At 40.5% G+C, this 25,877-nt stretch overlaps 2 protein-coding genes across 4 annotated transcripts in view; both read left to right on the top strand.

The window, feature by feature from the left end:
• The first annotated feature begins 1,198 nt into the window (after positions 1 to 1,198).
• LOC131819109 (cytochrome P450 3A12-like) overlaps positions 1,199 to 25,877 on the top strand; it is a 113,066-nt gene continuing 88,387 nt past the window's right edge. Inside the window, exon 1 of the mRNA XM_059153858.1 lies at positions 1,199 to 1,340. The gene's annotated coding sequence lies outside the window, so the exon portion shown is untranslated. The remainder of the gene's footprint in view (positions 1,341 to 25,877) is intronic.
• Positions 1,199 to 25,877, top strand: part of LOC131819108 (cytochrome P450 3A12) — a 42,176-nt gene continuing 17,497 nt past the window's right edge. The window contains exons 1-7 of one of the 3 annotated variants that reach the window (XM_059153854.1): positions 1,199 to 1,340; positions 7,606 to 7,699; positions 9,818 to 9,870; positions 14,505 to 14,604; positions 21,659 to 21,772; positions 22,023 to 22,111; positions 23,736 to 23,884. In XM_059153854.1, coding sequence (XP_059009837.1) covers positions 1,270 to 1,340; positions 7,606 to 7,699; positions 9,818 to 9,870; positions 14,505 to 14,604; positions 21,659 to 21,772; positions 22,023 to 22,111; positions 23,736 to 23,884 — 670 coding nt within the window. In that variant the 5' untranslated portion in view covers positions 1,199 to 1,269. Of the gene's footprint in view, positions 1,341 to 7,319; positions 7,340 to 7,605; positions 7,700 to 9,817; positions 9,871 to 14,504; positions 14,605 to 21,658; positions 21,773 to 22,022; positions 22,112 to 23,735; positions 23,885 to 25,877 lie in introns of those variants that run through there. The other 2 variants (XM_059153855.1, XM_059153857.1) reach the window with 2 other exon arrangements.

Raw genomic sequence — 25,877 nt, forward strand, 5'->3', positions numbered from 1 at the left:
AGTTGAAGGTCCATATCTGGGCTCTCTACTCTGTTCCACTGGTCTATGTGTCTGTTTTTATGCCAGTATCATGCTGTCTTGGTGATCTCAGCTTCGTAGTAAAGCTTGAAATCAGGTAACGTGATGCCCCTAGTTTTATTTTTGTTTTTCAACATTTCCTTAACAATTCAGGGTCTCTTCTGATTCCATACAAATTTTTGGATTATTTGCTTCAGCTCTTTGAAAATACCGGTGGAATTTTGATTGGAATGCAGCCACTTCTTTCTTAATTATCTCTTTGCAGGGCTCCATTGTCCCAGAGATTCCTGAGGTATGCCACATAATCCAGTTTCTCAGGCCATGCAGACACAGAACATGGGTCAGAGTGGTATTAATGAGCAGTGTAATTTCCAGGTATGTTCTTAGATCTCACAGCAGGTGTGTGGCCTGGTCACCAACAATCCACCCAGAAAGGACACACAGGAAGCCCTGCAATTTTACCTTTAATAACTTAACTCCACCAATCTTTCTGGATGCTCCTCTGAGCATATAGGGCTTGGCTGGGGACTAAGGACATAATGTTGACAAGTACTCAGACTGCACCCTTGAGAAGCTCTCTATATGTAAGGAAAAGAGGTGTGTAGACCAACTACAGGACTGGAGGATAGAAAGGATGATAATAGAACTGGGACTGGGGGACAGAAATTTCCCAGAGGATGAAGTGGTTATATCTGTTCAAGGATATTGAGGAGGAAAGACTCTAACAGAGGGGATTCTGTTATAGCTCATTTTGAAGGATGAGTAAGGATCCTTGTAGGGGGTATAAGGGTATAAGGGCATTTCTAGGCAGAGAAAACTACATCAGTAAAGATATGTAGATCTACACTTTCTTGTTTGCAGAGTTTCAAGTATTTAGAGGTGCAGGGAGCCATGCTGACAAGGACAGGTTAGAGATTTAAGGACAGTAATTTTAATGAGTTTATGTAACTTTTGAGATTACTGGAAACACTGAGTTGTTTATTGATTTCCCAAAGAATATGAAGTCACAGAAGGTCAAACTTGGAGTGTCCAGGATGCTTTGTCAGCACTCATGGCTGGGGAGAACCTGTGGGTGGAGCTCGGGTGCCACGCTACTGGCTGTTGCTCCAGCCCCGCCCCCTTTTCAGTATATACATTCCAGCCTCACTGAATCACCGCTGGTGAGAGGGGAAGCTCCGCACCCACAAGCCAGCAAGGACTAACACACACTGCTGAACGGAAGCAGAGAGAATTCACAGAGGAAAAGTGGCCATGGACCTGATTCCAAGCTTTTCCATGGAAACCTGGCTTCTCCTGGCTATCAGCCTGGTCCTCCTCTATCTGTGAGTAACTGTCCAGGTTCATTGCCTCTAGAACCCCGGACTTGTGTTGCTAATCAGCATCTATTTTCTTTGTCTGCTTTGAGGATCAAAAGAGTTAACAAAGGGGAAGTTGCTTACGTGTTGGGCACCTCAAACATGCTAGGAACAGGTAAGGGGTTATTATTGACCTTACCAGATCTGAAGAAGGAGTGTCTCCCTCACCCCAACTCCAATTGCTGTAGCCAGGAGGTAGAGTGACATTGCTTGCTCCTAGGGATGAGCTTCTGATTGACTACCAACTGGGGTGTAGACTAATCAAGCTACATTCAGGAGAGGTAGAAAAATCACCAGGTCTGGTGCTCTGGGGTCCTCAAGCCCTTCCCAAGCTGTGGGAATGCTGGAGGCAGAGGGACTGGGTTAGATTTTTGTCTCATTATCTTGATCTCCTTGGTCTCTTTCCTCTACAGGAAACATGTAGAAGGATTGGACCTTTGTCACTCAGGGGGTCCTGCTCTCCTCTCTCCACCACCAGCCATCATGTACACAAGGCTCCTGGTGCACCCAGACTTTGAGGGGGGCTGGAGATGCCTCACTTTCTCTTCTGACTAGGCTCTTTCCTCTTTGCCCTTCTCCTAACTATCCCCTGGCCCTGTAATATGCAGAGCTCTTGAACTCTAAATGAGCATCTTTAGAGGTGAGGAGACTTGGCTGATTTCTTTTTTTTAAGCTTATGGGTTTTTTTTAATTTTTTATAAACATATATTTTTATCCCCAGGGGTACAGGTCTGTGAATCACCAGGTTTACACACTTCACAGCATTCACCAAAGCACATATCCTCCCCAATGGACTTGGCTGATTTCTTAAAATTTTATTCATTTCACCTTTTCTTTCCAGTGTCTTGGAGGTTTAGCATCAGTATAAAGATTCTGTCCCCACCGCCCATATGAAATCTGCCAGCAGCCACAAAGACAGATCCTGAAAGCCAATTTGAATTTTATTTTATTTTTAATTTTTAAAGGATTTTATTTATTTATTTCTCAGAGAGAATGAGAGAGAGAGAGAGAGAGAGAGCGAGCGCACAAATGGAGGAGTGGCAGAAGAGGGAGAAGCAGACTCCCCACTGAGCAGGGAGCCTGATGTGAAGCTTGATCCCTGGACCCTGGGATCATGACCTGAGCTGAAGGCAGATGCTTAACTGACTGAGCCACCCAGGCCCCTCCCCGATTTGGATTTAAAAAAAAAAATTATTTTTTCAGTGTTCCAAGATTCATTGTTTATGCACCACACCCAGTGCTCTATGCAATCTGTGCCCTCTCTAATACCCACCACCTGGTTCCCCCAGCCTCCCCTCCCCCTCCCCTCCAAAATCTTCAGTTTATTTCTCAGAGTCCAAGTCTCTCATGCTTCATCTCCCCCTCCGGATTTCCCCAATTCACTTTTCCTTTCCTTCTTCTAATATCCTCCATGTTATTCCTTATGCTCCACAAGTAAGTGAAACCATATGATAATTGACTTTCTCTCCTTGATTTATTTCACTGGACATATCTCCTCTAGTCCTGTCTATGTTAATACAAAAGTTGGGTATTCATTCTTTCTGATGGAGGCGTAATACTCCATTGCATATGGACCATATCTTCTTTATCCATTCGTCTGTTGAAGGGCATCTTGACTCTTTCTAGTTTGGCGACTGTGGCCATTGCAGCTATGAATATTGGGGTACAGATGGCCCTTCTTTTCACTACATCTGTATCTTTGGGGTAAATACCCAGCAGTGCAATTGCAGGGTCATAAGGTAGCTCTATTTTTGATTTCTTAAGGAATCTCCACACTGTTCTCCAAAGAGGCTGCACCAACTTGCATTCCCACCAACAGTGTAAGAGGGTTCCCCTTTCTCCACATCCTCTCCAACTTATTTACTGTCTTATTGATTTTGTCCATTCTTTATTTTTTTTAAAGATTTTATTTATTTATTTGACAGAAAGAGATCACAAGTAGGCAGAGAGGCAGGCAGAGAGAGAGGGGGAAGTAGGCTCCCTGCCGAGCAGAGAGCCTGATGTGGGCCTCAATCTCAGGACCCTGAGATCATGACCTGATCCAAAGGCAGAGGCTTAACCCACTGAGCCACCCAGGTGCCTGATTTTGGCCATTCTAACTGGTGTAAGGTAGTATCTCATTGTGGTTTTGATTTGAATTTCCCTGATGGCTAATGATGATGAACATTTTTTCCTGTGTCTGTTAGCCATTTGGAAGAGGATCAAAACATCTAGCAGAGCAATTCCTTTTAGTGGTGAGATTACCGGCATCATGGAGCAGGTTGGGAAAGGATAGTTTCACAATGTGGGTAGGGATAGATTCTCCATGTCACATGTGATCTGTGCCTCAATTTCACTTTTTTAAGAGTAGGAAATCATGAGGATGTGAACATAGAACATGGACACCTCATTTTCATTTTCTGAGAGAAAGGTTAGGAATGCTGGGTATTGTGGTAACACAATTTCTGTGTGATGACATTTAGGAGTAACTGATGTGTTTTAATTTAATTCTACTTAATAATAGTTTTTTTTTTTTTTTGCTGAGGCAAACTATTTCTAGCATATTTAAAAAATTTTTTTTAAAGTTAATATATATTTATTTTTTAAGATTTTACTTATTTGTCAGAGAGAGAGAAGGAGAGAGCATAAGCAGGGGAAGTGGCACGCAGAGGGAGAAGCAGTCTCCCTGCTGAGCATGGAGTCCAATGTAGGACTCGATCCCAGGACCCTGGAATCATGACCTGAGCCAAGGGCAGCCACTTAACTGACTGAGCCACCCAGGCATCCCTATTTCTAGCATATTCTTTCTGAAGAGGGCTGTTGGTTTAGCTGTTGTGACTATAAAGGTGCGTAATAACCTCAGCCTTCTAGAGTAATGTTGGAAATATGAATTTACGGTCCACATGCATGCTTCTAGGATATATGTTGTGTATGTTTTTAAATGTGCATTTTTTTTGAAGGGGCGGGGGGTGGGAGGTCGGGGTACCAGGTGGTGGGTATTATAGAGGGCACGGATTGCATGGAACACTGGTTGTGGTGCAAAAATAATGAATACTGTTCTGCTGAAAATAAAAAATAAATTAAAAAAAATTGAAAATAAATAAATAAATAAACGTGCACAGCAGGTGTACATGTATTTTTAATTTTTTAATTTTTTTGGGAGAAAGCAAAGTAAAATATCTTTATTACCTAGGGGCAACCTAAAGTTTATCGATAGAACACAGAAAGCAACTAGTTATAAAGGGACAAGATTGGTAAGAACTTCTGTTCATTTAAAGATTCCATAGGGAGGGGCGCCTGGGTGGCTCAGTGGATTAAAGCCTCTGCCTTCAGCTCAGGTCATGATCCAAGGGTCCTGGGATCGAGCCCCACATGGGGCTCCCTGCTCAGCAGGAGCCTGCTTCCCCCTCTTTCTCTGCCTGCCTTTCTGCCTACTTGTGATCACTGTCTGTCAAATAAATAAAATCTTAAAGAAAAGATTCCATAAGGAGAGTGGGAAGATGAGCTACAGAGCAGGTGAAGGTATTTGTAATACATATATCTAATATAGAACTCCTACCCACAATGTAGAAACAACTTCTACAAATCCATAAGAAAAAAATGGACATCCCAACAGAAAAATAGACAACTCACTTCCTAAAAGAGGATATCCAAATTCTTCTTTTTATTATGTACGTTAGTCACCATACCATACATCATTAGTTTTTGATGTAGTGTTCCATGATTCATTGTTTGCATATTATAATACCCAGTGCTACATGAAATATGTGCCCTCCTTCATACCCATCACTAGGCTAACCCATCCCTCCACTCCTCTTCCCTCAGAAACCCTCAGATTGTTTCCTAGAGTCTGTAGTCTCTCATGGTTCATCTCCCCCTCCGATTTCTCCGGCTTCAATTTCCCCTTCCTTCTCCTAATGTCTTCCATGCTATTCCTTATGCTCAAAATAAGTGAAACCATATGATAATTGTCTTCCTGTGCTTGATTTACTTCACTTAGCATAATCTCCTCCAGTTCCATCCATGTCATAGCAAATGGTGGGGGTATTCATCCTTTCTGATGGCCGAGTAATATTCCATTGTATATATGAACCACATCTTCTTTATCCATTTATCTGTTAAAAGGTATCTCGGCTCCTTCTACAGTTTGGCTATTGTGGACATTGCTGCCATGAACATTGGGGTATATGTGCCCCTTCTTTTCACCACATCTGTATCTTTGGGGTAAATACCCAGTAGTGCGATTGCTGGGTAAAAGGGTAGCTCTATTTTTAACTTTTTTTTTTTTAAAGATTTAAAAAAAATTTATTTGACAGTCAGAGATCACAAGTAGGCAGAGAGAAAGCAGAGAGAGAGAGAGGAGGAAGCAGGCTCCCTGCTGAGCAGAGAGCCTGATGTGGGGCTCGATCCCAGGACCCTGGGATCATGACCTGAGCCGAAGGCAGCAGCCTAACCCACTGAGTCACCCAGGCGCCCCTATTTTTAACTTTTTGAGGAAACTCCACACTGTTTTCCAAAATGGCTATACCAACTTACATTCCCACCAACCGTGTTAAGAGGATTCCTTTTTCTCCACATCCTCTCCAACACTTGTAGTTTCCTGCCTTGTTAATTTTTGCTGTTCTAACTGGTATAAGGTGGTATCTCAATGTGGTTTTGATTTGTATTTTCCTAATGGCTAATGATGTTGAACATTTTTTCGTGTGTCTGTTAGCCATTTGTATGTCTTCTTTGGAGAAGTGTCTGTTCATGTCTTCTGCCCATTTTTTGACTTGATTATTTGTTTTCTGGGTGTTGAGTTTGAGAACTTCTTTATAGATTTTGGATACCAGCCCTTTGACTGTAGTGTCATTTGCAAATATCTTCTCATGTGTTGCCTCTTTGTTTTATTGACTGTTTACTTTCCAGCAGGTTATTTTAACCTTTCAGCACAGGTGAGTAGTAATACTGTGAGCTGGTATTGATAAGAGAGGCATCCAGGCAGGACTCTGGGGTGGAGTGGGAGAATATTCCTCCCTCAGAGCAGACCTCCGTGAGATACTCCTTGATCCTGATCCTACAGAAGGTTGTCACGGGACTGCAAGTCAGGGAACAGGACCACCATATAAGCCCCACTGTGTGAAGTCTATCTGGCAGTGGGGCTGTCCCTGGATATAGTCACTATCATGCAATCAAAGCAGTAGACTTAGAGGACACGGGTGTAGCCACATGTCAGTAGCTGTAGACAGTGCCTTCTGCATGCCATGCAATGTAATGGCAAGAAAAATGAATGGCACTATTGTTAGCCCCTTCCTTTTTACCACCAGAAGCATGGTGCTGTCAAGAAGAGGGAAACTGCTCCATGCAATCCGTGCCCTCTATAATCCCTACCACTGGGTGTGGTGAAAAAATAATGAATATTGTTATGCTGAAAATAAATAAATTAATTAAAAATATTTATTTCTTTAATAACAAAAAAAAAAAGAAGAGGGAAACTGGAAAGAATCAGAAAAATTCACCCAGCCCACCCTCTGCCTTTTTATGGAGCCATGTGAGTTTAGAAACTGGGTCCAGTGTTGCTGACACATTCACTCACATGCTTGGCTTCACTTGGGGGTTCATGGACCCTGTCAAATATTTAGAAACAGGAATTGATTGTTGTGGTGGGGATGGCAAGGAAAGAACGGAGGTGGAACTAGCTAGCCAAGGCCACCTCCTGTTCTGGCAGTTGATACTCATGTGTCCTACTGTTCTGGAGTAAAGATCCAGACACTCAGCTGGGTCTTGGTAAGGCCCTCTGCTGGTGCCTTAATACATGTCCATTCATGAAATTTGTGGATTTGTTTGACTATTTTATAACATAAGATTTGCTGGATTTGTACAGATTGTTTGGAAATCCTCTTTCCATCTAGAATGAGAATCTCCCAGATCATGGAAGAGTCATTTACTGAATAAGCATGAGTGAATTTCCTGGAAGAAATCAGCATGAACCTTCCAGGAGTTCTCAAGTATGGAAACACCTAGTCTTCACTTTAGGGTTGGAACTGTGAAGATTTCAGCTGCTCTTAGCTAATCATCCTTACTTTTTGTGAGGCCTAGTGGAGGTGGGAAAGCAGATGATGAGCGAATATAAGTATTGCCATTGGAATTGCTGTTATTATTTCTTGCCTGTATGTTAACTCTCCCCTTACCTGTTCATTTTGTGTCAGTGTCTGACCAGCCCCAGCACTTATTACACCATCCCTGTGACCTGGCCTTTTCTTTCACTTTATAGATATGGGACCTCCACACATGGACTTTTTAAGAAGCTGGGAATTCCTGGGCCCAAACCTCGGCCTTTTGTGGGAACTGCTCTGGCCTACCGTAAGGTGAGTGTTGTTTGAGCTCCCTCTTCTGCTTTTTATGGTTGCAAATCCCAGCTTAATTTCATTGTAAAAATGCTCCTCTCCACGAGAAGTGCTTAGGTTTCAGACTTTCCAGAAGTGGTGTCATAGGCTCCACTCAACACATGGCCAGGTCTACCCCAGGGCTCTATTTTCTGCTGTTAGGAGTCTCAGAGTTTGCCTCAGTGGGCAGCCCAGCTGTCTAGCTGCTTCAACTCAGGCTTACTGTTCTAGCTTGTGAGCATTGAGAAGAAGCTTTTATTTCCTGCAGGTGCAGATACCTGGGAAGGTACGACCATACTTGGTATGGGGAGAAAAGTATCAAGGGGGTCCATGCTAGTGGTCCATTAAGCTGTGTATGCTAGAGTCAGACTTTTCTGTTCATCATACAAGCTCTGGACAGCATTTTGTTTTGCTGAATAGCTCTGGAACTTCGTTTTATTGGGCAGCCCAAATTCACCTTTGGGGATGTGCACACACTTGAACTGTCTCAAGAATTGCCAGCCCCCCAGAGTTATTTCCAAGCTCTAACTCACCCATTGCTAATGGTGACATCTCTGGGGATTTGAGAGTTTGACCCAGAGCTCTCTGCTTTACTTTTCTGCCTTCATTGTGGGCCCCTTCTGGGTGAGTTGAGCAGAGAGGGAGGATGGTGCTTGTCTACTGACTTCAGATTTTAACATTTGATTGAGTTGTGTGTATGCATGTGTTGTTTTCACACAAACATAGAACATTCATACAAAATCACTAGAAAAGAGATGCTCTGAAAAAATTTCTAAGAAATTACTGTACTGAGTACAGTACAGTACAGAGCCATTGTGGCTCATCTTGCTTCTATGCCTTGACCAAGGCCTGGCCCCTTAACAGAATGTTAGGAGCTCACATCTTAGGGTGAGCTGGTAGTCTCATGTGCAGGCTGCTCTCTACTGTGGAGTTCTTTTCGCCCAGACCTGAGGCTTGTTTCTCAGATCCCACTTCTCCCCACTGAGACCCTCAGTGCCCAATTATCATCTAATAAGTTCCCGGATTTTTTCTCTCCAAAAAAGCAGTAATTCCTTTACACTTTTCTCAGATCAACTCCTTAGCACCAGCACCCCAAGATCAACTTCTTAGTACCAGCACCCCAAGATCCACATTTCTGGGACCCTGTTTTGCATGATTAGAACATCAAAATCACAGCTGAAATGTGGGGACAGGAAGTTTTGTTTTTTCTTTTTTTTTTTTTTTTTTTTTTAAGATTTTATTTATTTATTTGTCAGAGAGAGAGCGAGGCCGAGCACAGGCAGACAGAGTGGAAGGCAGAGTCAGAGGGAGAGGGAGAAGCAGGCTCTCTGCGGAGCAAGGAGCCCGATGCGGGACTCGATCCCAGGACGCCGGGATCATGACCTGAGCCGAAGGCAGCTGCTTAACCAACTGAGCCACCCAGGCGTCCCAGTTTTGTTTTTTCTTAAATGACAAAACTGAAAACTCCTATCAAGTGTTCTAATTTGTTCTCCCCCTTGTGGAGTGGTGGCCTGGTCCCTCCTTTCTGTGTGGAGCTGGATGAGTGAAAGGTGAGGTTGCCTTATCATTCGTTCACTCATCTCTCACTTTCTTACTCAACAAACATGTTTAGAGTTATGTAAATTTGCTAGATGAAAAGAGGTCACTGGTGTCTTAATTTCCTAAATCCATTGGAATTTTAGTTGTGCTCTTGAGATCAATGAACAGGATGCTGACTGGGGGTTCAGTGTGTGCAGGACTCAGCTCTTATTTTTCCACATGGCCCTGAGGTAGTAATTCAGAGGGTTCTGAGATTTAGAGACAACACATGCACAAGCCAAACATGCCAGAAATATAGAGGTTCTGTAGCCTTGACAGACAGGGTGAGTTGTTCAGTGTCTGCAACACTTGGAGGGGATTCAAGAGGGACTTAAATTTCTCCATTTCAATATCTTCTTGTTTTCTCTCCTTTCCAGTAAGACACCTGTGAATAAGAGCTTCCCTCTCACTGCCAGTGAGAGGTAGTAAGTTGCATTTCATGCTGTCTGGGTCATTTTTGTCCCTATTAGAGTTAGGACTCAGTACATTTAGTTTAGTAATATGTTTCATTTCTTCTTGCAGGGTATTTTTGTTTTTGACACGGAATGTTTTAGAAAGTATGGAAGAATGTGGGGGTGAGTATTCTGGAAACTTCCATTGGATAGGCTCATTATGATGAAGCCCCCATGGTGTTAACAGTCTCAGTCAAGAGCCCTTTGGGATAAAGACTGCTCTAGTAAAACTTCTGGAACCTCTGATTCCTGGGATCTCACGTGTCACCAGGTGTGCAGGTCTAAGTATGAATTGGGTCTGGAGAGGTATACCTGGTGCTGGGCTGCTCACAGCCAGTGTTGTACCCCTCCGTACCTCCTTATCTTCTCTGGTCACATCCTCAGAAGCCACAGGACTCTGCTGAGTTGCTTTGGCCCATAAGCAATATGGTGGCATGGAAAGAACCCAGATCTCTGGATAACCAGTGGTTCAGCTCCACTGCCCCTTCTCACATTCAGTCCTGGTCAGCTCTGGAGGGAGCCAGTCTTATATCGTGGGCTTCAGTTCTGTGCTTAGTACATGGTTCTCATGGTTGGCTGTGGATAAGAACCACCTGGGAGAGCTTGTTAAAAATGCAGATTCTTTAGCCCCATCCCCCAGGAACACTGAATCTGAATCTGGAGGATGTGGGGTGGGTCCCAGGAATCTCAACTAACTAGTAGAGGAAGCAATATTAAGGCCATGTGAGATCAAGAATATATATATGGTAACACAAAAGCACTGTCCTTTGTCTACCCTGGTGTTTTTGAACAAATAGGATGGGACAAGGGGAATCATCCAAGAAATATGATCAGGCTGCTGGAAGAGCAGACTTGAGTGCCACCTCATTAACTTCTATTACTGCTTCAATGCTAAGTGTACATGACTCCCACTGAAAGCTTTTGCATATTAGAATACTTTCTGGAGATGGGTAGCATTTCATGTCATCCATTTTTAGATGTGATTGCAGAATCATTTGATATTTCTTTGTAATTCAAAAAAATAGGACTTTTGGGAAATCTTTCATTTTGTTCTAGTAAATGCAAATGATTTATTATGGAAAACAAGATGCCAAATGGTGATGTAATTAAGCTTAAAGTAAACCTCATGCTGGTGACAGATTCTCATTAACAGGCCATACTGATAGTCATGAGGTCAGGCTGATAAGGATGGATCACACATGGAGTCAGGTTTGTATGAGATATGTGCAAAAGTGGGCATGCTCTGCTGCCTAGGAATGTCACCTATATGAAGCCCAAGAAACTCAACTTGGGACCCACATATAAGAATAAATATATATAATAGAAAATATGTCTAAATGAATTATACATGTTTCTCTGTATGACTTTATTCTCTCTCTCTCTCTCTTTTTTAGTTTCAAAGTTTTCTGACCTAATGCTATCAAGGACCTCTATAATATTTAAAATAATATTTCCTTTAGAGTATAGCTAGGAAATTTATTTTAGTAAATAGGAAAAAGAAATAATTGATAATTTTGCCATCACTTTTTAAAAATTCCAAGTCTTTTTATTTGCATATTTCTGATCATTGTGTCTATATTTTCATCTGATATTCTCTCCTATGCATTTCATGTGTTTGATATATCTTCAAAATTATAATTTGTAGTGACTGGGTGAGCAGACTCTCCATTATTGTTTTGTTCTTAGTTACTTGCCTTCAGTTATTTACCAACCTAACTTCCTATTTTTTTGTAATTTTATTTTATGATTTTTTTTCAGTATTCCAAGATTCATTGTTTATGCACACACCCAGTACTCCATGCAATATGTGCCCTCCTTACTACCCACCATCAGGCTCACCCAACCCCCCACCTTCTTCCCTTCCAAAACCCCGTTTGTTTCTCAGAGTCCACAGTCTCTTATGCTTCATCTCCCCCTCCCAACTTCCCCCAACTATACTTCTCCTCTCCATCTCCTGGTGTCCTCCATGTTATTCCTTATGCTCCACAAGTAAGTGAAACTGTATGATAATTGACTCTCTCTGCTTGACTTATTTCACTCAGCATAATCTCCTCCATTTCCATCCATTTTGATACAAAAGTTGGGTATTCATCCTTTCTGATGGAGGCGTAATACTCCATTGTATATATGGACCATATCTTCTTTATCCATTCGTCCGTTGAAGGGCATCTTGGCTCTTTCCAGTTTGGTGACTGTGGCCATTGCTGCTATGAACATTGGGGTACCGGTGGCCCTTCTTTTTCCTACACCTGTATGTTTGGGGTAAATACCCAGTAGTGCAATTGCAGGGTCATAAGGTAGCTCTATTTTTAATTTCTTAAGGAATCTCCACACTGTTTTCCAAAGTGGCTACACCAACTTGCATTCCCACCAACAGTGTAAGAGGGTTCCCCTTTCTCCACATCATCACCAACACTTGTTGTTTACTGTCTTGTTGATTTTGGCCATTCTAACTGGTATAAAGTGGTATTTCAGTGTGGTTTTGATGTGAATCTCCCTGATGGCTAATGATGATGTACATTTTTTCATGTGTCTGATAGCCATTTGTATGTCTTTGGAGAAGTGTCTGTTCATGTCTTCTGCCCATTTTTTTGATGTGATTATCTGCTTTTTGTGTGTTGAGTTTGAGGAGTTCTTTATAGATTTTGGATAACAGCTCTTTATCTGTAGTGTCATTTGTGAATATCTTCTCCCATTCCATGGGTTGCCTCTTTGTTTTGTTGACTGTTTCCTTTGCTGTGCAGAAGCTTTTGATCTTGATGAAGTCCCAAAAGTTCATTTTCACTTTTGTTTCCTTTGCCTTTGGACACATGTCTTGAAAGAAGTTGCTGTGGCCGATGTTGAAAAGGTTACTGCCTATGTTCTCCTCTAGGATTCTGATGGATTCCTGTCTCACGTTGAGGTCTTTTATCAATTTTGAGTTTATCTTTATGTATGGTGTAAGAGAATGGTCAAGTTTCATTCTTCTATACATAGCTGTCCAATTTTTCCAGCACCATTTATCAAAGAGATTGTCTTTTTTCCACTGGATATTTTTTCCTGCTTTGTCAAAGATTATTTGACCATAGAGTTGTGGGTCCATATCTGGGCTCTCTGCTCTTTTCCACTTGTCTATGTGTCTGTTTTTGTCCCAGCACCATGCTGTCTTGGTGATCACAGCTTTGTAGCAAAGCTTGAAATCAGGTAACGTGATGCCCCCAGTTTTGTTTTTCTTTTTCAACATTTCCTTAGAAATTTGTTCCATACAAATTTTAAGATTGTTTGTCCTAGCTTTTTGAAAAATGCTGGTGGAATTTTGATCAGGATGGCATTGAAAGTATAGATTGCTCTAGGCAGTATAGACATTTTAACAAAGTTTTTTCTTTGGATCCACCAGCATGGAATGCTTTTCCATCTTTTTGTGACTTTCAATTTCTTTCATGAATGTTCTGTAGCTCCTCAAGTACAGATCCTTTACCTCTTTGGTTAAGTTTATTCCTGGGTTACCTTATGGTTCTTGGTGCTGTAGTAAATGGAATCGATTCTCTAATTTCCCTTTCTATATTTTCATTGTTAGTGTATAAGAAGGCAACTGGTTTCTGCACACTGATTTTGTATCCTGCCATATTATTGAATTGCTGTATGAGTTCTAGTAGTTTGGGGGTGGAGTCTTTTGGGTTTTTCATATAAAATATAATGACATCTGCAAGGAGAGAGAGTTTGACTTCTTTGCCAATTTGAATATTACATTTCTGCAAAGAAGACATCCAGATGGCCAACAGACACATGAAAAAGTGCTCCATATCACTCGGCATCGGTGAAGTGTGTAAACCTGGTGATTCACAGGGAAATACAAATCAAAACCACAATGAGATATCACCTCACACCAGTTAGAATGGCTAAAATAAACAAGTCAGGAAATGACAGATGCTGGCGAGGATGCGGAGAAAGGGGAACCCTCCTACACTGTTGGTGGGAATGCAAGCTGGTGCAGCCACTCTGGAAAACAGCATGGAGGTTCCTCAAAATGTTGAAAATAGAACTGCCCTATGACCCAGCAATTGCACTACTGGGTATTTACCCTAAAGATACAAACGTAGTGATCCAAAGGGGCACGTGCACCCGAATGTTTATAGCAGCAATGTCCACAATAGCCAAACTATGGAAAGAACCTAGATGTCCATCAACAGATGAATGGATCAAGAAGATGTGGTATATATACACAATGGAATACTATGCAGCCATCAAAAGAAATGAAATCTTGCCATTTGCGACAACATGGATGGAACTAGAGCATATCATGCTTAGCGAAATAAGTCAAGCAGAGAAAGACCACTATCATATGATCTCCCTGATATGAGGAAGTAGTGATGCAACATGGGGGCTTAAGTGGGTAGGAGAAGAATAAATGAAACAAGATGGGATTGGGAGGGAGACAAACCATAAGTGACTCTTAATCTCACAAAACAAACTGAGGGTTGCTGTGGGGAGGGGGTTTGGGAGAAGGGGGTGGGATTATGGACATTGGGGAGGGTATGTGCTTTGGTGAGTGCTGTAAAGTGTGTAAACCTGGTGATTCACAGACCTGTACCCCTGGGGATAAAAATATATGTTTATAAAAAAAAAGTGGAAAAAAAATCTATTGTAATGGTATTTCTAACCATGATCTCAGAGAATGGATTAGGTACCATTGGGATAAAAGTCTGGACTTCCAGGCATGGCTGCAGCTGTAGAAACTGTCATGTTAAGTGTGATCAGGTCTATTTTCCCCCACACAGGATTTATGATGGGCGACAACCTGTGTTGGCTATCACGGATCCGGACATGATCAAAACAGTACTAGTGAAAGAATGTTACTCTGTCTTCACAAACCGGCGGGTAAGCATGGATTTATTTTACATTTACATATTTATTTATTTATAAAACATTTTTTTTAAATAAGAAGAGATTCACAGAAAGTTGTAACAGGAGGTCCCATGTCATGTAACCTTCAAGCTGTTTCCTCTAAGGTAATATCTTGCTTAATTATAATACAGTGTCCAAGCGGAGTTTGACATTGGTTCTAGTCACAGAACTTAGATTTCAACCTTTTAAAAGAAGATTTTTATTTATTTATTTGACAGAGAGACAGTGAGAGACAGAACACAAACAGGGGGAGTGGGAGAGGGAGAAGCAGGCTTCCCACCAAGCAGGGAGCCCAATACAGGACTTGATCCCAGGACCCTGGGACCATGACCTGAGCCAAAGGCAGACACTTAACGACTGAGCCACCCAGGTGCCCCCAGATTTCAACAGTTTTATATGCCCTTGTGTGTGTGTGTGTGTTGTTATCTGAACGTTTATCTTACATGTAGATTATGTAGATTTGTGTATCTAGCAACCCAATGATGTTATGGAGCTGTTCCATTACCAAAAAGTCTCCTTAGTATTCTTTTACAGGCATGGTGTGTAGCTACTCTCTTCCTTGTCTCAGGATGTTCAGCAGAGCAAACTTTTTTTTTTTTTTTTGATAAGGCCAGGTTATCCTTTTATCCTTTTATGGATTGTGACTTTGGCATCAAGTTTGAAAAATCTTTACCTAACCCTAAATTCCAAGGATTTTCTCTGAGTAGTTATTTTTAAGTAGTTATAATGTACATCTTACATAGTTATAACCTTGACATTTAAGTCTGTGATCCATTTTGTGTTAATTTTAAGTGTTAATTGTGAGGTCTCAAGTTTAAGTGAAATCTTCATGTTTGGCCTATGGATGTCTAATTGCTCTAGCACCATTTGTGAAAATACTGTACTTCCTCCATTGAATGGCTTTTGTACAGTATCAAAATTGAGTTGGGCGTGTGTGTGTGTGTGTGTGTGTGTGTGTGTATTTCTCATTCTCTGTTCTGTTCATTGATCTCTGTATCTCTCTCTCCATCAATGCCAATCTTGATTACTGTGGCCATACAGTAAGTCAGCATCATGAACAATGATGCCTCCCATTTTATTTTTTTTGTTGAAATTGTTTTAGGTATTTTAACTCCTTTGCATTTCCATACAAATTTAGAATTAACTTATCTATGCTTACATAATATTTGTGAGGATTTTTAAAGACATGATTTAAACCTATCGATCAGTATGCAGAAAATCTCTATCTTTACCAAGTCACATCTTTCAGTATTATGAAAGCAATATGTGTTTATTTAGGTTTTCTTTGATTCTTTTCACCCACATTTAGTTTTCAGCACTGGAAAACCGTGTATGTTTTGTTAAATAAAGTATTTCACCTTCTTTGTGTGATTATAATTGTTATGATTTTTTTAATGTGTTTTGACATATTCTTATTATATAGAAATGTGGTTGATTTTTGGTGTTGATCTTATTTCCTGTAACCTAGCTTAGCTCATTTATTAGATGCAGACATGTTCTTTTTATGTTCCTCAAGATTTTCTACATTGACAATTACAGAACCTGAAATAGGGATGCTCCTATTTTTATCTTTCCAATCTTACAACTTTATTTCTTTGTTTTATATTTTTGCACTAGCTAGGATTTCTAGTAAGATGTTAAATAAGAGTGGTGTCTTGTTCCTGATGTTAGGGGCGAGCATTAGGTCTTTCACCATTTAAATATTTATACATACATTTTTCATAATGAAAACTGTATATATTTAAGTGTGATGTTTTGATTTATGTATACATTGTGAAGTGATTATGACAAATGAATTAACATATCTATCCTTTCCCAGAGTTTCTTTGTGTATGTGTGTGTGTTTGTGTTAAGAACAATGAATGCATGGAGCACTGGGTGTGGTACAAAAAACAATGAATACTGTTACGCTGAAAAGAAATAAGAAAAAAAGAACAATGAATTATAGAACACTACATCAAAAACTAATGAAGTACTGTATGGTGACTAACATAACGTCAAAAAAAAAGAACATGTAAGATCTACTTTTTTTTTTCATTTATTTATTTTCAGCATAACAGTATCATTATTTTTTCACCACACTCAGTGCTCCATGCAATCCGTGCCCTCTATAATACCCACCACCTGGTACCCCGACCTCCCACCCCCCCGCCACTTCAAACCCCTCAGATTGTTTTTCAGAGTCCATAGTCTCTCATGATTCACCTCCCCTTCCAATTTACCCCAAACCCCTTCTCTCTAACTGCCTATGTCCTCCATGCTTTTTGTTATGCTCCACAAATAAGGGAAACCATATGATAATTGACTCTCTCTGCTTGACTTATTTCACTCAGCATAATCTCTTCCAGTCCCATCCATGTTGCTACAAATATTGGGTATTCGTCCTTTCTGATGGAGGCATAATACTCCATAGTGTATATGGACCACATCTTCCTTATCCATTCATCAGTTGAAGGGCATCTTGGTTCTTTCCACAGTTTGGCAACTGTGGCCACTGCTGCTATAAACATTGGGGTACAGATGGCCTTCTTTTCACTACATCTGTATCTTTGGGGTAAATACCCAGGAGTGCAATGGCAGGGTCATAGGGAAGTTCTATTTTTAATTTCTTGAGAAATCTCCACGCTGTTCTCCAAAGAGGCTGTACCAACTTGCATTCCCACCAACAGTGGAAGAGGGTTCCCCTTTCTCCACATCCTCTCCAACACATGTTGTTTCCTGTCTTGCTAATTTTGGCCATTCTACTAAGATCTACTTTTAAAGCAAATTGCAAATGTATAGTATAGTATTAATAATTATAATCACCATATAGTATATTCAGTCTCTAGAACTTTTTCATCTCATTAACAAAAGCTTGTACCATTTGATTTCTATCTTTCTTTTGCTCCTGATAACTACCATTCCACTATTTGTTACTGTGCTTGACTTTATTTTTCTAGATTCCACTTATAATTGAGATCTTGCAAATCCTGTCCTTCTGTATCTGGTTTAGTGCCCTTAGCATGTTGTCCCTGTTGTCCAGGTTCATCCATGCTTGGAAATGGCAGGATTTCCTTCCTTTTTAAGGCCAAGTAATATTTTATTGTCTTTATCCATTCATCATTCCCTTTACATTTAAAGTAATTATTGATAAGGATTTACTATTGTCATTTGTTAGTCCTGGTGTTTCATAGATCAATTATTCCTGGTACACATCTTTCTTTTTTAATTTCATTATTTTTTTACAGTGCTATGCTTTGATTTTTTCCCCTCTTTTTCTTTTCTTTATCTGCTCTATGTTTTTGTTTTGCAGTTACCAGGAGGTTTACATAAAATATCTTCTAGACATAGTAGTCTGTTTTAAGTGACTAAGAATTTAACGTGTTTATTTTCAAACTCAATGCTTTTATTTCTCCCCCACCAATTTTATGTTTTTGATGTCACAATTTACATATCTTATATTGTGTATTTAACAAATTCTTTTAACTGTAGTTTTAAAAATTATTTGTGTCTTAAACTTTCACTAGAGTTATAAGTAATTTGTATATCACCAGTATAATACCACTGTATTCTGAATTTATGCATTTATATGTACCAGAGAGATTTATACTTTCATGTGATTTCATGTTACTACTAACTGTCCTTTTGTTTTTCAGCTCGAAGGACTCCCTTTAGTATTTCTTGTAAGGCAGGCTTAGTGGTAATGAATTCTGTCCACTTTTGTTTGTCTGGAAATGTCTTTATCTCTCTCACATTTCTGAAAGTCTTGTTTCTCTGGGTAAGGTATTCTTAGTTGGGATGTTTTTCAGCATTTCAAATAAATCATCCACTGTCTTCTGCCTTTCATGATTTCCACTGGGGATTCCACTGATAGCCCCATAGTGTTTCCTTGTATGTGATGAGCTTCTTTTCTCTTGCTGCTTTCAAGACTTTTTCTTTGGGTTTAATTTTTGACAATTTTATTATAATATCTCTTGTAGAAGTTTTTTTCAGATTCAGTCTTATTGGGGACTTTAAGCCTCATGACTCAAGATTTCCATACATTTCTCTAGGTTTGAGAAATTTTCAGGCATTGTTTCTTTTAGTAAGATTTCTCTACTGGGGGAAATCCCTACTGGGACTCCCATAATATGAATGTTGTTTCACTTGATGGTGTCCTGTAAGTCCTGTAGGCTTTCCCCCCCAATTCTTTTCATTTTTGTTTCCCACTCTGACTGGATAATTTAAAATAATCGAGGAGGGCATTGGTTGGTTCATGCATTTGGGAGCCACACGACTGCATGATCCTTGGCAACAAGAGCAGAGGAGGGTTCTTTGTGGCTGCGGTAGCAATTGGGGTCTTCAGCATCACCCCCAGATCCAGCACCAGGAGACTGGAGAAGGAGAATGGTGGCCAGAGTTGGTGCTATGCACACACTCATCTGGAGGGCTGAAAGCAGGCTCATGCCCCAAACAGAGTAGTGCCAGTGGTGGGGGCTGTACCAACTGTGGGCACACAGGTAGCTTTGAGTTCCTGAGCAGTCTGTGTGCACTCACGTGGCTTCAGGGCTAGCCAGTATGGCATGCATAGCAGTGGGGCTTTTAACTAGAGGATAGGCTGGCAGTGTGTAGGTGTGCATTTTCAGGGTTTAGCTGTGATCTCAAGTGTCAGTGCAGTCCAGTGACAGGATTCAGGCCTGGTCTCAGGCCCAGAAACTGCTGGGGCTTGGGCTGGTGTTGTCCGTATGCACCATCATAAAGGCGAAGACTGGCTGGTGGTGTAGATTTGGAGCTCACAGTGTTGGTGGTGGCACTGGCTGAGGCAACTCGTGTGAGTGCAGATGGGACACAGCAGGACTCTGGAACCTTGAGTATGCAAGTGTGAAAACCTCTGGGACTATCAGCAGCAAAATCTTAGAGGGTACATAGTGCTGGGCCAACTGTTCATCTCAGCAACAAAGCGTTCTGGAGACTTCTGCAGAGCAGGACACGGAGAAGTATGGTCACTCCTTCCACTTAATGGATACTGGTAGTCCTGCCTTCTTTGTTCCTAGCTATATCTAGCTGTGTCAGCCATGCCAGTCTCTGGGAGGTTTGAAACCAAAACAGGTCATTTGTGTCATGCCCTGAAGGGCTGGGGCTAATGGTTGCTCACCTTTCTGCTGTTCCCCAGGAAGGGGAACTATCTCAGGTCAGAGAGGGTCCTCTTAGTGCTGAGCAGTGCTGACCTGGGTCATGGGGTGATGCAGGCAAAATAAAGCTCTTCTCCCTACTTTTCTTGTACAGTTATTCTTAGGAGTTTTGCTCCACTGTGTTGTTGAAGCTTTTTGAATGGACTCCTACGCCCTGGAGCCCATTTTTTTTCTGGATAGCTGTCTTATTGTTGTTATTTGTGGGATGACAGAGGCTGAAGTGTCCTGTTTCATCATCTTAGTGATATAACATCAGTTTGTCCTCACTGAGGTGATGTTAGCCGTAAGGTTTTTAGATGCTTGTTATTAAGTTGAGGAACTTTCTGTTTTTTCTTAGTTGGTGAATTTTTATCATGAAATGGTGTTAGAAGTATCCATTTTATTTTTATTGTATTTTCATTAAAAAAATTTAAAATTAAGGTTCAATTAATTAACATATACTGTATTATTAGTTTCAGAGGTAGAATTCAGTAATTCATCAGTTGCATACAACACCCAGTGCTCTTTACTTCATTACTTAATGCCCATCATGTAGTTACCCCATCCCCTAAACCCCCTCCCCACTAGCAACTTCGTCTGTTCCCTATAGTTAAAGAGTGTCTTATGGTTTGCCTCCTCTGTTTTTATCTTATTGTATTTTTCCTTCCCTTCTATGTTCATCTGTTTTGTTTCTTAAATTCCACATATGAGTGAAATCATATTATTGGCTTTCTCTGATTAACTTATTTTCCTTAGCATAATGCCCTCTAGTTCCATCTATGTTGTTGCAAATGGCACAATATTATTCATTTTGATGGCTAAATAATATTCCATGTATATGATATAGACACACACACACACACACACACACACACACACCATGTATCATTATCCACTCCACTGTCAATGGACATCTGGGCTCTTTCTGTATTTTGGCAATTGTGCACATTGCTGCTATAATCATTGGGGTGCATGTGTTCCTTCAAATCTATGTTTGATCTATGTTTGTATCCTTCTGATAAATACCTAGTAGTCCAGTTGCAGGGTCATAGGATAGCTCTATTTTTAAGTTTTTGAGGAATCTCCATACTGTTTTCCAGAGTGGTGCACCAGTCTGCATTTTTACCAATAGTGTAAGAGTGTTCTCTTTCTCTGTATCCTTGCCAACACTTGTTGTTCCCTGAGTTGTTAACTTTAGCCATGGAGATATCTATTTTAAAACAAAATATAGTTTTATAAAATAGAAGAAATATTCAAACTGATTGGCTTGCTAGATCAATCCCAAGATGAGAAATAGAGCCATTTCTCTCTTTTTCCTTATGTTTGTTTGGGAAAAATACAGGGGGAAGAGATTTCCATGTTACTGTATCCATTTCTTCACAAAATCAAACAGATTCCTAATCTTTTTAGTGTTAACTACAATGCATTTTTTTTTAAATCACCATATCAAGACATCCAATTTTTGAGTTTCATATGCTGTGGATATATGAAAAAGGTAGAACTGATCTGAGGCAACATACAGTTTGCCAGGCTATTTGGCTGCCTTCCACCAATCCAATCTATTCTGCACAGTTTAAGAGAATGTACTAGGTGGTAATCCTGTGTATTCCCCTGGAGGAGTAGTTTCCCTGACAAATTCTCTCATACGACATATACACTGAAATGAAGATGGAATATAAAGGCTGGAAAGCACAGCAGGTGGCTGGATGTGTCCCCAGCCTTGCAAAAAGCTAGGCATTTGGGATAAGTCTCTGTTGATCACCTACCATAGGGCCTACAACGAAGTTGATGATCACAAAATATTTGTTGAATAATTTCTGCCTGTTTAACAAATTTTCCACAACCTTTGAGACCTCCAAGACTTATGTAGGGCAAATTGTGTTTTTCTTTGACTCTAGACTCTTGGTCCAGTTGGATTTATGAAAAGTTCAATCTCTTTGTCTGAGGATGAAGAATGGAAGAGGATGCGAACATTGTTGTCCCCTACTTTCACTAGCGGAAAGCTCAAGGAGGTAAGAAAAGAAGACGTTCAATTAGAAAGTAAGGAATACATCTGGGAGCAGGTAGGAAATACAATCATAGTCCATCTCAAAGGGGAAGTCTGCAGAATTTGGGCTTCATAAAAATGGCCTTTTTAATGTCCTATAACAGACATGATAAGATTTGTTATTACAAATCACTGCTCCATGCTTGTGAGAGCCACATCATTCTAGGACTTGATTCTCAGATTTAACTTCAGGTGGTGTTGTATTTTGTGTGTAGATGTTCTCCATCATTAGCCAGTATGGAGATGTGTTGGTGAAGAACGTGAGGAAGGAGGCCGAGAAAGGCAAACCTGTCAACTTGAAAGAGTAAGTAGGAGTGCAGCTGCTGGGATTCCAGCTCTGTCATGACATTTTCCAGCTGCTGCCACAGAGCCAACTGCCACTGTTGAGTCACTCCAGTGAAGCAGCTGAAGTATGCATGTGGTGTTACAACTCCAGTGGGCCAGTCAAGAAGAGGTAGCTTACCTAAAAAGCAGGACAGTCAGAAGAGAAAGGGTCTTCTTTAGTGTATATGAGGTAGGATTAATTTATCTGCTTAACTGTCACCTTGGATATTCTGGAAGACCACAATACATGATTGGAAAAAAAATGTACCAAATATTTGAGTGTAGAGGGTATGTATGGTGGGAGGGGAAGGTACTTGGTACATATTGATGGGCACTGGGTGGAGTAAGAACATTAATATGTGGAACTTGGAACAACTTAAGACCCTTCTTGATTTTGTTGAGGATATTAGCAAAACACTAGATATTAATTCTCATGACCAGCTGTCCTTCTTTCAGTCTCAAAAAAGAGAAGGCCCTGCTCATGTAATGGGATGGTGACACTATATGTGTGTATGTGTATATATATATAAGTGTGTGAGTGTGTACACACATGCATACATGTATAATATACATAAAATAAAAAATATTTATTTATTTTTTCCCAACTTGGGATTTTTTTTAATTATATAATTTTTTAAAAGATTTTATTTATTTGACACAGAGAGATCACAAGCAGGCAGAGAGGCAGGCAGAGAGTGAGAGAGAGGAAGCAGGCTCCCTGCTGAGCAGAGAGTCTGATGCGGGGCTTGATCCCAGGACCCTGAGATCATGACCTGAGCCAAAGGCAGGGGCTTAACCCACTGAGCCACCCAGGCATCCCCCAACTTGGGATATTTTAAATTATGCAGGGTGAACAGATGTACATTGGGATTGTCCTAGGAAAACTATTGGCATGTGGTCACTTAACTGTGGAATCCCCTAAATCAATTTTGGTGTGACTTAATATATATCTTTAAAGTATAAACATTCTTAGTTCTTACATTTTCCAAAAATGAATGAGTCCTCAGGACAATCTCAGATTGATGAAGATGAGACAGAGTGGGTCTTTCAGGACACTTAGCCAGGGTGTAGAGAAGAAGGGATTGTGGTCCTTGCAGCACAGAACAGGGTGTTGGTGTTCTATAATGTGCTGAAGAGGAATCAGCTCTGAGCACAGATACTGTGGTGAGAGAAGATCCAGATCAATTTCACGGTTCTTGACTTCATGAGGAAGAGTTAATTATCCTACCATTTGTCCTGCTCAGACACAGTGCTTATCCACCTTCTGCTGCCCATACTCAAAGCATGCTACTGTAATTTGTCCAACTTTGGGTCTCTATCCCTCCGTGACTTAGCTCCTTGAGCTCAGAAGTGTGTCTAACATGTCACAGTGTCCCCATCACTCCTAGCACAAGACCAGCTGCATCATTGGCACCTCACAAGCACCTCATGAGTGAGTGTGATGGCATCTAGACTCTTCAGATGATGCAGAAGATGGTTTTGAATGTGTGGTTTTTCTCTTGACTGGACATTGGAATCTACGTGCACTTTTTGCTGCATGTGTTGGATTAAGATAGTAAAGAGGTGGTGATTTTAATTACACATGTTTTTTCTTTCTCTCACAGCATCTTTGGGGCCTACAGCATGGATGTGATTACCAGCACATCATTTGGAGTGAACATTGATTCCCTCAACAACCCACAGGATCCCTTCGTGGAAAATACTAAGAAGCTCTTAAAATTTGATTTCCTTGATCCATTATTATTCTCAATAAGTACGTTCAGTACTAGTTTTCTTTTTTTCCTTCCTTCCTCTTTTTCCCTTTCTTCCTTCCTCCCTCACTTCTCTTCCTACCTTTCTACACCAATTTTACTGAGATATAACTTCATCTAACATATATGTTCCCCCTTTTAAAATGTACAGTTCAGTTTTACAGCCTGAGTGTTCATCATCCAAGGAATGGGTAATGAAAATGTGGTATGTATATACCATGAAGTCTTATTTAGCCATAAAAATGGAAAGACATTCTGTATTTGGACCACATGGATGGATCCCAAGGGCATTACAATAAATGAAATGAATCAGAGAAAGACAAATACTGTATGACCTCAATTACATGTGGAATAAAAAAACAGTACAAGAAACCAAGTCCTACAAAAAGGAGATCAGATTTGTGGTTATCAGAGGCAGGGGTTGTGGGGTGGTACTTGAATGAAGGTGACCAAAGTTGCACACTTTCAGTTATAAGATAGATGAGTACTGGACTGTAAACACAATGTGGGGACTATAGTTAGCTCTGCTGTCTGATGTGTTTGTAGATTGCCAAGAGAATAGACTGCAGAAGTTCTCATCATAATGGCAGAAAAATTTGTTTTTTATAACTATATGAGATGATGGATGTTAACTAATCTTATTGTGATCATTTTTATATATGTATGTCAAGTGTATGCAGTACACCTTATCAGAAACAGTGCTGTATGTCTGTTATGATTCAAGGAATCTGAAAATTCTGCTTAGTGCCTTCAAAGATATGAGCAATTTGCTGCAGTCAATGGTTGGAATATTGTTGTCAACACAGAAATTCTGTACTTTATTGTTTGACTATCACTACCCACTTCTCTTAGCCCTAAGCAACCACTAATCTACTTTCTGTCTTGACAGATTAACCTCTTCTGGACTCTTCATACAGATAGAATCATATAACGTGTGATCTTTCTGGCTGCCTTCCTTCATTAGCATAATGTTTTCAAGTTTCATCCATGTTGCACCATCCATCAGAACTTTCTTTTTATGACAGAACAATATTTCATTGTATGGACATGCTGCATTTTGTTTGTCCTTTTATCATTTGATGGACATTTGGGTTGTTTCCAATTCTTGGCTATTGTGAACAGGGGTGCTATCCACATTCATGCACAGGTTTTTGCTTGAATACCTGTTTTCAACTCTTTTGGGTGTGTATTTGGAGGTAGACTTGTAAAAGTAACTTTGCTAAGTTTGTACAATGCTTTGCTTTATAACTTGCTGTGTTGCTAAAGTCTAGTGTTTTTAATTTAATAAGTAACTGCCAAACTGTTTTCCACAATAACGACACCATTTTACATTCCCACCCGTAAAATGTGAAGGTTCCAATCTCTACCCATCCTTTTTAAAAATATTTTTTATAGTCACCATACAGTACATCATAAGTTCCTGATGCAGTGTTCCACAATTCATTGTTGGGTATAACAGCCAGTGCTTCATGCAATTGTGCCCTCCTTAATACCCATCCAGCCTCACCCATCCCCCCAAACCCCTCCCCTCTAAAACTCTCAATTTGATTCCCCAAGTCCAGAGTCTCTCATGGTTTGTCTCCCTCTCTGATTTCTTCACATTCAATTTTCCCTCCCTTTTTCTGTAATCTTCCACACTATTCCTTATGTTCTACATATGAGTGAAACCATACGATAATTGTCTTTCTCTGCTTCACTTATTTCATTCAGCATAATCCCCTCCAGTTCCATCCATGTTGATGCAAATGGTGGGTATTGATCCTTTTTGATGGCTGAATAACATTCCATTGTGTGTATGTGTGTATGTATGTATGCATTATATGTATATGTGTGTGTGTGTGTGTGTATCCCACATGTTCTTTATCCATTCGTCTGTTGAAGGGCATCTCAGCTCTTTCCACAGTTTGGATGTTGTGGACATTGCTGCTATGAACATTGGGGGGGTACAGATGGCCCTTCTTTTCACTAAATCTGTATCTTTGGGGTAAATACCCA

Source organism: Mustela lutreola, chromosome 17 (genome assembly GCF_030435805.1).
Source record: "Mustela lutreola isolate mMusLut2 chromosome 17, mMusLut2.pri, whole genome shotgun sequence".
Taxonomy (NCBI): domain Eukaryota; kingdom Metazoa; phylum Chordata; class Mammalia; order Carnivora; family Mustelidae; genus Mustela; species Mustela lutreola.